General features: G+C 33.6%; 1 protein-coding gene across 1 annotated transcript; it reads left to right on the top strand.

Annotated features, from left to right (window-relative positions):
- Positions 1 to 12,768: 12,768 nt before the first annotated feature.
- LOC107795899 (AAA-ATPase At3g28580-like) lies at positions 12,769 to 14,884 on the top strand. The gene is made up of 2 exons (XM_016618606.2): positions 12,769 to 13,613; positions 13,995 to 14,884. Exons 1-2 carry the CDS (start codon positions 12,848 to 12,850, stop codon positions 14,822 to 14,824), a joined length of 1,596 nt encoding a protein of 531 aa, XP_016474092.2. The 5' UTR covers positions 12,769 to 12,847; the 3' UTR covers positions 14,825 to 14,884.
- The last annotated feature ends 1,252 nt before the right edge of the window (positions 14,885 to 16,136 follow it).

Consider the following 16,136-nt stretch of genomic DNA (forward strand, 5'->3'; position numbering starts at 1 on the left):
TTGTTCTCTCAAGATCCTCACCGTTTCCGAAACGTGCTCGTCTTCGGCATCATCAAGAGTCGCCTCACGTACGTGTAGTGGATATCGCCTGCCATGAACCGACATAGCTACGTCCTTCTTGTTGCAGGTGTCGCTGATCGAATCCTCGTGTTGAGGCAAATTTTATTATGCCCCAACATTGTGTGCGATGTTAACATCGTTATCTACCATCTTTTACGATTTTTGCTAAGAAACAAAGAGTCAAACATATTAGTAATAGATGTAAGAATAAACTCAATTACGCAACTGTCTAAGTCACACGTTGGGCGCCAAACTGTTTACCCATAAAACGGTACAGTTGAATTTGTAGCCTGATTTATAGACAAAAGAATCGATTTGACCCCAAAATAATAAATAAATTAAATAAGATGCAATATTTAGCATTGAAATCGAGATAATATAGTTGACAGCTTGGTTCCGGGAGCAAAGCTTCCGAAGGAAGCAATAAGAATATTGATAGACAAAAAATAAAGTATTATTTAGCTTGGAATAATGTCTAGCATAAGTTTGTTTGAAATTTTCGTGTCTTACAATGATTGTTGAAGTCACTATTTATAGCTAAACCTATGCAACGGTAGGCTGTGAATGCCAAAATCCTCTCTAACGGATGTGTATTTAATGTTGAGGAATATTGTTCATTAAATATCATCTGGTGGCAAATATTCGTTTGTCCCCATTGATAATGCTCCCTTCGGGGTCTACCCGATATCAACCGAAGTTGTTGTCTTCGGTCTTGACTTCCATTTGTTTCGTCTTTCGCCTGTCCCCGGTTCTACGTGTCATTCTGTTATTCGAGTATTTAATGTGAACTGATTTTACCCTATACAAGTACTACTACTACTATTAAAGATTGAGTAATACTAAGGTAAGGTTTTTCTTTCTATCTGTCTAAGCCTTTATAAATAGAATTATCGGTAACTGGTGGGAGGTAGCACTGGTGGAACGGGCAAACTGGCCCGGACTGATTATGACTTGGTTACAATTGGAATTCCTATCGTTAAGAGCACGACATGATTCATGCATGTTAGCTTGAAGATTAGACCATATGATATTTGTAAGTCAAGATATTTTATACTTTCATCAAAGTGTTTTAGTTAAACATTTTCCATGAAACTGCGTGCGTTACTAAACTGCTGTAAAGAAACAGTGTGGCAGACCCCTTTTGTTGTTATTAGAGATCACTAGCATTTTAATATATTAAAAATGATAATATTAAAAAGCGTGACCTTTCATATATCTTAGTAGCTATAAAATTTCATGACCTTTCATAATTCCTGATTTTCTTCCAAACTATGATCTTTTCATGATCCATCCATTTACTATCCCGTATTAAATATTATTCACCAATCCATGATCTCATGTTGTTTAACTTTATTACTCTAATACCCTCTTATTTATTCGATAGAAGAAACCTAATAGGAATTTTTCTTCCTTGTGTTAGTGCAAGAAAATTGTGGTAGTGGGTATTAAAAGTGAGGTGTAAATTGAGTTTTGAGAAAGAGAAAAGGTCTAAGCCTACAACTTGTTCACTAAAAAGGGAGACTATTATTTGTTGAAGGATTATTTTGTGGTGGAGCTTTGGGCTCAATAACTATTCTAGAGTTTATTTGAGTCATTTGTATTTGAAAAGAACAAGTATATACTGTAAAATTGGTTGGACAAATGAAGAGGTGACACGTGGAGCTAAAGACAAGTAGGATGTGAGTCAGCAAATAGTCGATACCGGTTGCAAGCATGTGACCGGTGTTGGTTGAATCTCGAAGACAGAGTAGCCGATGACAAAGGTTTAAAGTATTGACATAGGGTAGCATTGAATGAGATATCTGCATTTATAGCCAACCGTACTTATGTAGCCATCAATGACGGCTTTTATTCTCAATCAAGAGCGCTTGATTTGAGGATCTTGTCACCCTAAATATAGCTATAAACAGTGGCATCAACATTCATTGTAGAGACGAAATATTCTGTACACAAAAGCTATATTCTACTCTCAAAATTATAGAATTACTTACTTTATTTTGTTCTTAAAATTGTTCGTACTTCTATTACCGGAATGGCAAAGCTCATAGCCAACCTTGTATTTCCTTTAATTCTATTTCATAATCTTATTTCTATTCTTATTCATTTCATATTTTTAGGTCAAATTGATTCATTCGTCTATAAAATATACTATAAATTCAACTGTATCATTTTACGAGTAAACAAGCGGATCACCGAAGATTCTATTGCAATGTGCTAGAATCTCCTTAAAAAGGATATTCACACCTATTAGCATGAGAACATGAATAACTTTTATGGGGTGGGTGGGGGCACCTTCGCCTAAACAAAGTGTCGTCTTATGTAATAAACAAAGACAATAATGAAGATTGAACTTTATGGTACTCAAAGTATTATAAATGTATTATAAATGTTAATTCGTGCCGGATCGGACTTGAGTAGAAGCTAATTCGTGCCGATAATGTATTATAAATGTTACTCAAAGTAACAATATAGAACAAGAAAAAACAAGCTAAGAGATATAGAGAGAAAGAGAGGAAGATGAATTCTTATTTCTTCTTCAATTAATGTATTTTCATATCTATTACAAGGCCTTTATATAGACATGAAAAGTGAAGAAAAATATGTCATTGAATATGTCATTAAGTATAGAAATATGTCATTGAATATATCATTAAATATTTGAGAAAATCATGAAAGAAGAGTAGGCATCCATCATAATTTGATTTTTTCTATAAAAGATTGAACTTTATGGTACGTTAATTATCTAACTTTTGTGACCCCTCTTTGGTCTTTTCAATATTGTGCATTTGGAACATCGAATACCAGATAGTTAAAATAAAAACTACTATTTTATTAGCAATATGATCATTGTTCAATCTACCAAACGTAAGCACAATGACATCTTAATTAAGATGATATATGATCCCCTTGGAAAAAGACAAAATGTTCATATGCATTCGTATATAAGTGGATCCAGCTCTGGGTCTTAATCTTAATTTAATTTTCTCAAGGAACTTGACTATAAATGAATAAGTCTCCTGATCAGGACAAGAAACTTTGTACTACTATAGTATTTCAAGATTGACCGGTAAAACACTAGTCCCACCGTGGCATTTACTCAGCAGTTTCTTCTGGGGCGGTTCAACGTGATGGAAGCTCCCAAATTTGAGGGCTCCATTTTTAGAAATAGTAGGCTTATATATTCTTTTTGTATGGAAATTTAAATTACTATTTAGCAGAAAATATTGAGTACTATTGTAACGATCCGATCGGACGCTTCAATTATTACAGCCCCGTTCTCCCATTTACTGCTTAATTTATGCTTCACAATCGTTGTAAGACGTACCCGGTTAGTTGGTTCGAATCCGGGAGGAATTTGGATTGAAATGAGACACTTAGTCTCATAATTGAAAATTTAAGTTAGAAAAGTTGACCGGATATGGACTTATGTGTAAAAGACCTCGGATTTGAATTTTGATGATTCCAATAGCTTCGTATGTTGAATTTGGACTTCGAAATTTTTTTTTGGAGGTCCGTAGTGGAATTAGGCTTGAAATGCCGAAAATTAAATTTTTGTTAAGTTTGACCGGGGGGTTGACTTTTTGATATCAGGATCGAAATCTGATTCTTGAAATTTGAATAGTTTCGTCATGTCATTATGACTTATGTGCAAAATTTGAAGTCATTCCGGATTGATTTGATGTGTTTCAGCACAAGATATAGAAATTGAAAGTTCAAAGTTCATAGATTTTGATTTGAGGTGTGATTCGTCGTTTTGATGTTGTTTGATATGATTTGAGGCCTCGTGTAGGTCTGTGTTATGTTATGGAACTTGTTAGTATGTTAGGACGGGGTCCCGAGGGGTTCGGGTGAGTTTCGGATAGTTAACGGATCAAATTCGGATTTAAAAGAAAACTGGAAAATTTCTGTCTTCTGGTGTGATCGCACTTGCGAGGAATTGGCCGCAGGTGCGGTGCCACAGATGCTGCTAGTTTTACGCAGAAGTGGAGCTGGGCTAGCCTGGGCAGGGCGCAAGTGCGAAGGAGTTAACCGCATCTGCGGCCCGCAGGTGCGAGCGAGGCTCCGCAGATGCGGAGTTGAGGGAGAGGCAAGTCCGCAGGTGCGAACCATTGAGCGCAGAAGCGCGACCGCAGGTGCGGTCCTAGGCATCGCAGAAGCGATCATGACTGGCCAAGCTGTTCTCGCAGAAGCGAGATTTTTTCCGCAGATGCAAACGTCGCAAATGCGACCTCTTGTTCGCAGGTGCGGATTGACTGGACAGAACTTTTAAGTTCGAGGGTTCGTGATTTTTCACCATTTTCGGATTTTGGAGCACGATTTCGGAGAGGATTTTTCCACACAACTTGGGGTAAGTGTTCTTGACTTCCTTGTGATTATATTCCAGGAATTAATCTTCGTTTTCAATGTTAGATTATTGATTTTTCAAGAGAATTCGGAGGAAATTTCTACAATTTCATAAAAATGAAATTTTGAGAGTTGAACACCGATTCAGAATCGAATTTGAGTGAAATTTATATGGTTGAACTTGTAATTGGATGGGTTGTCGGATTTTATGAGTTTCGTCGGATTTCGAGATGTGGGCCCCACGAGCTACTTTGACTTAATTTCGGATTTTTATTGGAAAAATTAGTATTTCCTTATGGAATTAATTACAATAATTGGTATTGATTGAATCAAATTAATTGTAACTAGAGTCGAGCCGTTCAGAAGTTGATACGTGCAGAATGGAATTTCTGGAGCATTGTTTAGCTTGCTCGACATTGGATTCGTCTTGTTTGAGGTAAGTAATAGTTTTAAATCTGGTCCTGAGGATATGAAACCCCAGATTGTTTATCATGTGATTATTTTAGAAGTGACGCACATGCTAGGTGACGGGTGTGTGGGCGTGCACCGAGGGAATTGTGACTTGGTTCGTCCCGTGAAACTGTAAAGTTGAATAACATGTTGTTAGCTATGAGCTTTCTATGTGTTATGGAAATTTGACTGTAAGTCATGTTAGAAACCATGTTTAGGTTATATGTTGGTATTGTTGGAACCCACAGAGGTCGTGTACATATTGAACTATCTGCTTAATTGTTATTTTGTACTCAGTCACAGTTTACTTGATTATCTTATCTCAATCTCTATTGTTCATTATTGATGCATTATATCATTATTGTTTGGGCTGATTTCATGATTGTTGAGTGCCCGAGAGACTGGAGAGCTTTATGACTGAGTGAGGCCGAGGACCTAATTGTGAGATATTATACTATAGCACGTGAGTTGTCCGTGTGAATTCTTATATTATACTATAGCACGTGAGTTGTCTGTGCAGCATGTGAGTTGTCCGTGCAGATCCTTATATTATACTATAGCACGTGAGTTGTCCGTGCAGATTCAGATATTTATATTATGACACATGAGTTGTCCGTGCAGCACGTGAGTTGTCCGTACAGATTATAGCGCTTGGCCTGTAGAAGCCCCTCCGGAGTCTGTACACCCCCAATGAGCGTGGGTACCCATTGAGTGTGAGTGCTGAGGGCTGAGAGCCGAGTGGTTGAGTTGTTGTGACGAGTGGAGTGACTGTTGCTCAGTAAGGCTGTACTTGCTTTTCATTTGTTGTTACACTTAGTTACTATCTGTCATTGTTGTGAAATTCTCTGAAAGATTTTATATCTGGATTACATGAACTTGAACTGTATAAAATTGATTTGACTTAAACTGCTGGATTTGAAAACATGTCTATTCTTTGTTGGAATTACTGAAAGTGAACTATAACTGTGTAGCTCGTCACTATCTTCAATTCCTTAGTTATTATTGTTACTTGCTGAGTTGGTTGTACTCATACTACACCCTGCACTTCGTGTGCAGATCCGGGTACTTCTGGACATAGCGGGTGTTGATTCTTTCGTGCATTTGATTTTCCGAATATTCAGAGGTAGCTGCCGTGTTTCGCAGACCTTGTCTCTCCTTCTCTATCTCCTTGTTTACTGTATTTTGCTCTTAGACTATTATTGACCGTATATTTTTCTCCAGACTTGTATTCATATTAGATGCTCATGTACTCAGTGACACCAAGTTTTGGGGAGTGTTCATATCAGTATTTGTGGGATTATGTATTGTAATTTAGATATTATGTTTTCAAACTTAAAAGATATGTGGTTTATTGAGATTGTCGGCTTGCCTAGTAATGAGATAGGCGCCATCACGATGGGTGAGATTTTGGGTCGAGACAACTATTTATAATAAATTCGTAATATATATAAAAAAACAATTTGATGTAAATATTTATAATAAAATTAAACCACAAAGTCTTTTGAAAAATCTTTTAGAGTTGATTAGTTCTTATACATAGTAGATCAAGCCAATTTTCACTTTAATATAGATTTGAACGTATGAAAATATTTTTGGTTTTCTATTTGGTGGTTAAAAATCGAGTCAAGTTGAAGATAATACTCTAATTGATTTATATTCAATCAGATAAAAAAACTTAATTCTTCCTCAAATGCTTATATTGCTTATAAAATAATATTAACAGTTGCCTCACCGAAAGGTAATAAAATCTTGCCTAAAATCAATAATGTCTCAAGAAAGATTAAAAAGATTAGCTATATTATCATTAGAGAGAGTATTATTAGAAGAAATCGATTATAAAAATATTTTTAACAACTTTGCATCTCAAAAAACTAAAAATAGACTTCAAATAAAAATTAAAAGTTTCACTACTAGAAAACTGGCAAAATTCGTCCAAAGAATACCGACCGAAGTCGGTCGAAAAAAATGCGACCGAAATCGGTCTGAAATTAAGTAAATTGGTCGCAAAAGTCAAAGAAAATATTTCTCACAACGAAAATAGTGGTTCCACGGCAAAAAAATAAAAATTCTGACCGATTTCGATCGGAACTTAGTCAATATTTGGCCAAGACCTGGTCATACTTGTATATAATCTACACAAATAATTTTTTATTAAATATTTTCAAAATTTCTGACTGATTTCGGTTGGAATATTTAAAATTATGCTTCCCGCCCAAGGCAATTGGTTTTTAATATAACAAAAATTATATGTATTTAATTTATCAATCAGAATAAGTTATAATTAAATATTTCCGACCGAGTTCAGTCGGAAAAATAATTTTAAAATAATTAAAATATAAATTTAATAATATTACCGACATTTGTCGGTCGATTTTTGTCAACCTTTATATAAATAGATTTTAAATAAATAATATTTAATACTTAATTGATATATATATACATTTATGTACATAATATTTAATTGATTTAACATCCTAAATTTTAATATTCAATATTTAATATCGAATATAGCTTTTATATATATATTAATTATACTAACGCATTGCTTTGAATATCTCTTTATAATATTTTTGTCTTTAAATTTGAATTAAAAAATATAGTTCATAATTCTATAATATAATTTACAAGGAATTGCCTTAAATATTTTTATTACCATTTTTTTCTCTAACTTCAATAAAAATTTTAAAAAAATAGAAAGTATATATATATATATATTATAGAACTCTATATAAGATGTATAAATTTATGTTTTCATTTCATTATTCTACAAATGTTAGGCTTACCTAGTAGTAGAGACTAGGTGTCGTCACGACGTCATACGGAGGAGAAATTGGGTCGTGACACAAAGATTCTAAGATGGGAAATATTTGGCTCCTGACCAAAAGACAATTGCAATGGGGAGACTTTATGATAATTACTTGTGGGCCTTATCCGTACAAGTGATGTTGCATGCAAAATAGCATGACCCCAACTGAAATGGGGAGTTTTGTTCTCATAAGCATTGGTCTAATAATTAATTGGAGGCGTTTGATTAGTGATTCTGCTAGACCATTTTGTGTATGAACATGAGCAAGCAGATGCTCAATTGTTATCCATGCTGATATACAATAATCAGTAAAGGCCTGAGATATAAACTCACCAGCATTATCAAGACGAATTGTCTTAATTATATAATCTGGAAATTGTGCTCTTAGATTTATTATTTGAGCCAACAATCTCGCAAATGCCATATTCCGAGTTGATAATAAGCACATATGTGACCATCTTGTAGATGTATCTACCAAAACCATATAATATCTAAATGGTCCACATGTAGGGTAAATGAGCCCATATATATCACCATGTATATGTTCCAAAAATGTAGGGGATTCCATCCTAACTTTAATAGTTGATGGTCTAATAATTAATTTGCCTTGAGAACATACAACACAAGAGAATTTCTTAAATTGAAGAATCTTTTGATTCTTCATTGAATGTCTATGTAAATTCTCAATTATTTTACGCATCATAGTAGAACTAGGATAACCCAACTGGTCATGCCAAATAATAAAATTATCTTTATTAGTAAACTTTTTATTTACTATGGCATGCGTTTCAATCCTGCTAATACTTGTGTAATATAAGCCGGAGGAAAGAGCAGGTAACATTCCAAGCACATATTTCTTACCCGACTTTATTGTAGTAATATAAAGATATTCAATTTTTTCATTATTTGTAGTCTCAATGTGACATCCATTTTGGCGAATATCTTTGAAACTTAGTAAGTTTCTTTGAGACTTACGACAATATAATGCTTCATTAATAACCAAATTTGTTTCTCCTGGTAGTAATAAATTTGCTCTTCCCGAGCCTTCAATAAACCATGTACTACCAGATATTGTATTAACATTTGCTTCTTTCATCACCAAATAAGAGAAATATCATGTATCTCTTAAAATTGTGTGTTGTAGCACTATCCAAAAGATATATACCATTTTTATTGATCTTGGATCTAACTAAAGACTGGGAAATTTTCATATTCTTCATAAATAAACAAAAAAGTACATCATAAGAAATACAAAATACTATAAATAAAAGAAACATTAGAAATTACACGAGGAATATAGAAACTAGCATATATGATGCTTTAGGAAAGTACACTTAAGAAGAACAAACTACATAAAGACATAATATGAAAATAATAACTTTTCTTAAAGCTTTATTCCCCAGTAAGATAATCAATTCCTTAGTCAATATTCTCACAGAATTTTTCAGCTTCTAAATGAGTAATATTTGCAAGGCCTCCAAAATCATCATCTTTATATGCAAGATTTGCCTCAGCATCATCATAATTGTTTGAGGGGCCTGCTTTATCATCATCATTTTGAAAAGTCAAGTGTGCCTACACATTGTTATCATTTCTTTTATAAGATGCTTGCTAAAGTTTGACAAAAAATGGTCAGGTGTACGACAAACACGTGCCCAATGACCTTTCATACCACACCCGTGGCAAATATTAACTCTGCATTTCAAAGGATTATTTTGAGGATCCTTATTGTTCTCTTGTTTATTTTTGCCATGATGACGGTAATTATTTTGTCCCCTTCCATGTCCTTGTCCACGTCCATGACTATGGCCATGGCCACGACCACGATAATGATTTTATCTTCTTTCAGACTTTTGAGTAGCTACTACCATATTCACATCGAAAAATGGTACAGATCCAGTGGGATGAGTTTCATGATTTTTCATTAAAAGGGTATTATGTTGCTCAGCCACTAGGAGGCATGAGATTAATTCAGAAAATTTCTTTAAACCTTTTTCACCGTATTATTGCTGCAATACCATATTTGATGCATGAAAACTAGAAAGAGTCTTTTTCAGTAAATCCTCGTCATTCATAATTTTTTCACATAACTTAGGTTGGGAAGTTATCCTGAATACAACAGAATTATACTCACTTACGATTTTAAAATCTTGTAACCATAAGTGAATCCATTCATATCGAGTTCTTGGCAATATCGTTGCTTTAAGATGGTCATATCGGTCCTTCAACCTGCTCCATAATTCAAATGGATCCTTTAGGGTTAAGTATTCGGTCTTTAACCCTTCATCGAGAAGATGACGAAGGAAAATCATAGCCTTTGCTTTATCCTGGCCTGATATTTCATTTCCTTGTATAATAGTATTTTCAAGACATTTGCAGCAAGGTGAATTTCAACATCAAGGACCCATAATAAATAATTCTTTTCGGAGATGTCAAGTGCCACAAATTTAAGCTTTGATAAATTCGACATAATAAAAACTATCATTAAAAAAAATAGATAAATTAGAAGCAATTTTTGTAATTATGAAACAAGAAAAAAAAAGTCATGTAATATGGTATTCATATTTATATAAACAGAATTCACCAAATGTTTTAATCAATAAAATTAACCAAAAATTTCTGCGACAAATTCTTAATTGAATTAAGAGAAAAATAAACAAAAATAGAGGTAAACGCTCAGCTGTAATTATGGCAAAGTCTTGTTACGAAATGATTTAATATACGTATTCTATATTTTCTTATAATATCTTAATAACAATTTTATAATGATCTTACAATCTAAATTAACTGGTATATGTGCAGATTAGCAATCAACCTTGGGAAAAAGAAAATTCTCTAGACGTAATAACAATGATATAACAACTTTAAAAGAAACATACCAGAAAACAGAGTGGTGGTAGCTAGTGTATGCCGGATCGGACTTGAGTAGAAGCTAATTCGTGCCGATAATGTATTATAAATGTTACTCAAAGTAACAATATAGAACAAGAAAAAACAAGCTAAGAGATATAGAGAGAAAGAGAGGAAGATGGATTCTTATTTCTTCTTCAATTAATGTATTTTCCTATCTATTACAAGGCCTTTATATAGACATGAAAAGTGAAGAAAAATATGTCATTGAATATGTCATTAAGTATAGAAATATGTCATTGAATATATCATTAAGCATTTGAGAAAATCATGAAAGAAGAGTAGACATCCATCATAATTTGATTTTTCTTATAAAAGATTGAACTTTATGGTACGTTAATTATCTAACTTTTGTGACCCCTCTTTGGTCTTTTCAATATTGTGCATTTGGAACATCGAATACCAGATAGTTAAAATAAAAACTACTATTTTATTAGCAATATGATCATTGTTCAATCTACCAAACGTAAGCACAATGACATCTTAATTAAGATGATATATGATCCCCTTGGAAAAAGACAAAATGTTCATATGCATTCGTATATAAGTGGATCCAGCTCTGGGTCTTAATCTTAATTTAATTTTCTCAAGGAACTTGACTATAAATGAATAAGTCTCCTGATCAGGACAAGAAACTTTGTACTACTATAGTATTTCAAGATTGACTGGTAAAACACTAGTCCCACCTTGGCATTTACTCAGCAGTTTCTTCTGGGGCGGTTCAACGTGATGGAAGCTCCCAAATTTGAGTGCTCCATTTTTAGAAATAGTAGGCTTATATATTCTTTTTGTATGGAAATTTAAATTACTATTTAGCAGAAAATATTGAGTACTATTGTAACGACTCGTCCGATCGTTTCGAGTATTACATGCATGTTCCCCCATTTACTGTTTAATTTATGCTTCACAGTCGTTGTAAGACTTACCGGATTAGTTGGTTCGAGTCCGGGAGGAATTTGGATTGAAATGAGACACTTAGTCTCATAATTGAAAATTTAAGTTAGAAAAGTTGACCGGATGTGGACTTATGTGTAAAAGACCTCGGATTTGAATTCTGATAATTCCAATAGTTTCGCATGGTGATTTTGGACTTAAGAGCGTATCCGGAAATTATTTTTGGGAAGTTTGACCGGGGGTTGACTTTTTGATATCATGATCAAAATCTGATTTTGGAAATTTGAATAGCTCCGTTATGTCATTTATGACTTGTGTGCGAACTTTGAAGTCATTCCGGATTGATTTGATGTGTTTCGGCACAAAATATAGAAATTGAAAGTTCAAAGTTCATAGATTTTGATTTGAGGTGCGATTCGTCGTTTTGATGTTGTTTGATATGATTTGAGGCTTGGAGTAGGTCTGTGTTATGTTATGGAACTTGTTGGTATGTTAGGACGGGGTCCCGAGGGGCTCGGTTGAGTTTCGGATGGTTAGCGGATCAACAATGTCTCAAGAAAGATTAAATTTTGTGGTTAAAAATCGAGTCAAGTTGAAGATAATACTCTAATTGATTTATATTCAATTAGATAATAAAACTTGATTCTTCCTCAAATGCTTATATTGCTTATAGAATAATATTAACTGTTTATGTAACAGCTGCCTCACCGAAAGGTAATAAAATCTTACCTAAGATCAACAATGTCTCAAGAAAGATTAAAAAGATTAGCTATATTATCATTCGAGAGAGTATTATTAGAAGAAATCGATTATAAAAAAAATTATTAACAACTTTGCATCTCAAAAAACTAAAAAATAGACTTCAAATAAAAATTAAAAGTTTTTGTTTAAGTTGAAGGCCTCCAATTAAACTTTGGCTTTAGACCACAAATATTGTTAAGCCCCCGTGAGTTTCTTTGCATATATATATATATATGGTCACCTCACCCAAACTTAAAAAGAAATTTTTTTCTCTCCCTTTTAATATAATGTATTTTCCTTTTTAGTTTGTCCAAAGAAAAATAAGATAATTTAATTTTAATCTTCTCATTTTATTTATATGTAATGAAATGCTTTGTAGTTATACAAGTATTATTTACTACTTGTTTTAGACACTAAATTTTAAAAGTCTTTCTCTATTTCTTAAATATGGTGTCCATTCAAAAAATATCACGAGGAGGACTATTATTCAAACTTGGTGAGCCAGGAAGATACAACAACGCTGGTGTTTCATATATACTATATAAGAGACCATCATTTAGTGAACAAACATTCACATACACTTGATCAAGTGTTGTTATATATTATTTCTAAGTGAAAAAAGGAGAGAAATTAATTAAGATAATGATGATGCAAGATGTTTGGACTCAGTTGGGTCCAACCATTGCAGCAATCATGTTCACTTGGACTATGTACCAGAACTATTTTCCTCACGAACTTCGTGGTCATATTAGGAGGTATACCGATAAAATAGTGAGCTATTTCTACCCTTATATGCACATTATTTTTCATGAGTATGATACTGATGGCTGGTTCGAGCGGAGCAAAGCTTATGTTGCAATCGAAAGATACCTGAGTAAGAACTCCTGCACACAAGCTAAGCGTCTCAAAGCCAACGTAGTGAAAGATGGTCAATCTCTTGTCCTAACAATGGATGATCACGAGGAGATAACCGATGAATATAAAGGCGAGAAAGTTTGGTGGATTTCGAGCCAACAACTAGCCAACAAACAGACAATTTCTTTGTGGAAGGAGGATGACAAGAGGTATTTCAAGCTCAAATTTCACAGAAAGAATCGCGAGCTTATCACAAATTCATACTTGAAATATGTGTTGGACGAAGGGAAGGCGATTGCTGTTAGAGAAAGGCAGAGGAAGTTGTACACAAACAATAAGGGGGAGTCAGGTGGTTATAGATATAGGGGTTGGAGGATATGGAGCCAAGTAGTGTTTGAGCATCCATCAACTTTTGATACTTTGGCTATGGATCCAAACAAGAAACAAGAGATTATGGATGATCTCCAAACATTTAGCAAATCAAAAGATTATTATGCCAAGATTGGCAAGGCGTGGAAGCGTGGTTATCTTCTTTATGGTCCTCCGGGGACAGGTAATATTAGGATTTTGTTCTGAATCTTTAATCTATTAGAAATTTCTTTCTTGAAAGAATGAAAAAAGACTTATAAAAGGAATAAATTTCTTTCATATGCTTTATTCTTTTCTTGGCGAAAAAGTCTTGCTCATCTATAAATTGAGGATCTCTGCTTCTTCTCACAAGAATAACAATATCTACAATGTAGTCTTTTAGAGAGTTTCTTTTATTCTCTCTCAAAGTTTTTTTCTTTTTCTTTTATAGTAGATTGATGTAGGTCAATTGGCCTAACTATATTATAGTATATTATGTCATTTTAGTATAATTCTCTTTGTCATCTGATTTACTGTTTGCTTTATTAGCTTCCGTATGATGCCACGTTATTTTCGATCCCAACAGGTAAGTCCAGCATGATTGCGGCTATGGCTAATTTCTTGGAATATGATATCTATGATCTTGAACTGACAGCGGTTAAGGACAATACCGAGTTAAGAAGGTTATTGATAGACACTACAAGTAAGTCTATTATTGTAATAGAAGACATTGATTGTTCCCTTGACCTTACCGGTCAAAGGGAGGAGAAGAAGAAGAAGAAAGACGAGGAAGATAAAGAAAAAGATGAGAAAGATGCCATTGTGGAAAAGATGAAAAAAGGAGAGGCGAAAGAGAAAAGTGAGGTAACTTTATCTGGGCTTTTGAACTTCATTGATGGTTTATGGTCAGCTATTGGTGGTGAAAGGCTTATTGTTTTCACTACTAACTATGTGGAAAAGCTTGATCCTGCTCTAATTCGGAGGGGTAGAATGGATAAACATATTGTGTTATCTTACTGTTGCTTTGAGTCGTTCAAGGTGCTTGCACGTAATTATCTAGACATCGAATCCCATGATCATTTTCCTGAGATTCGTCGTTTGATGGGGGAAACTAATATGACTCCTGCGGATATTGCTGAGAATTTGATGCCTAAGTCTTCAAAGGAAAATGCAGACACTTGCTTGAAGAGATTGATTAATGCTCTTGAAATTGCAAAGGAGGAAGCAAAATTGAAGGCCAAGGAAGAAGAAGAAGAAGAGAGAGCTAAGGCTAAGAAGGAGAAGGAAGAGAAAGAGGAGAAAAAGAAAGAATTAGCAGCTGATGCTGAAGAAGCCAAGGATACTGATGGTGTAAACAAGAATGAGAAGTCAGAGAGTAATGGTACTAAGAAAAATGGTGATGTTAGCAAAGATTGATTCTGGAAATGTTTGATTAATTAGAAGATACAAATAAAATGTTGAGGCATATTTGAGCTTTATGTTTTGTACAATTGGCTATTAGGTGTACTTGTGAAGTTTATTTTATGTCTTAATGGTGCTGGTACATAACTGTGTGACTTATAGGTCAGGGGTTCGAGCCGCAGAAGTAGACACTAATGTTTGCATTAGGATAGACTATCCACGTCACACATTTGGAGTGCGGCCCTTCCATAGACCCTGCGTGAACGTGAGATACTTTGTACACCGCACTACTCTTTTTTGGTGCCGGTACAAAAGCTTGTCTAAGTTGTCATGGAATTAATGGTTTGTTACTAATAATAATAATAATAATTTTTTTTAAAAAAAAACATTTTCGTATGTTAGAGATATCAAATTTTTCGTTTAAATTTCGGAGTTGATCGATTTCACAAGTATTGCAATTATGAAAGTGGTATTATGCAGTTGGTGAGATTAATAATAAGTTATAAGCAATTAAGCATATACATCAGTAGCTATTTAATAAACGATTGGTTCATTTTCAGCAACTGTGCATCTTAATATGGTTCACGTGTAGCAGATTCATAATAAAATAGGGATATATACTATAGCAATTGGCAACTAATTATCGTCTCTAGCTAGCCAAGTTTTTTTATTATGTAACACAATGAATTATAATACATTTATATTTAACTCCTAGAAGCCAAAATAATTTTATGTTGCACCACCAAGTGTAGAAAGATTTTACTATAATAACGAGTTAAATAAAATTAATTTTAACTTTATAAAATAAAGCTAAAGGAAATTACATGTTCATTACTTAATATGTTTTCATTGACGAAAATCAATTCATATGTACTACTTTAGTGTTTATAGGAAAGAAAGAAGTATAAATGATCTACTGTTGTGTTATGAATGATTGTAAAAGAACTGTTTACATTGGAAAGAACTAATGGTGCTTTTTAAAACGATTTCAATGTGGTGTCTCAACCAAGTTGACATGGGGGATAAAGATAAATGCATTTTTGAGAGGTTAAAAATGTGAAAATATATTGTTAACTTGTTAGTATAATTTGTTAATCGTGTAACTGATGGGTCCATCTCATTCAAAAGCCAAAGTAATAGGCATTTGTATAAGAAAAATATTTAGCTGGGATTTTCTTTGGTTTGGAAGCTAACTTAGTTGAATTTCTTTGATTTAGTAGTCAACTTTGTTGAATTTCTTTGGTTTGGTAGCCAACTTTGTTGAATTGTCAACATTGAAGAAAAAAAAAGAAAAGTGTGTGCAAATTGTCAAATATAGTAGGCTTTA

This window comes from Nicotiana tabacum, chromosome 24 (assembly GCF_000715075.1).
Source record: "Nicotiana tabacum cultivar K326 chromosome 24, ASM71507v2, whole genome shotgun sequence".
Classification (NCBI taxonomy): Eukaryota; Viridiplantae; Streptophyta; class Magnoliopsida; order Solanales; family Solanaceae; genus Nicotiana; species Nicotiana tabacum.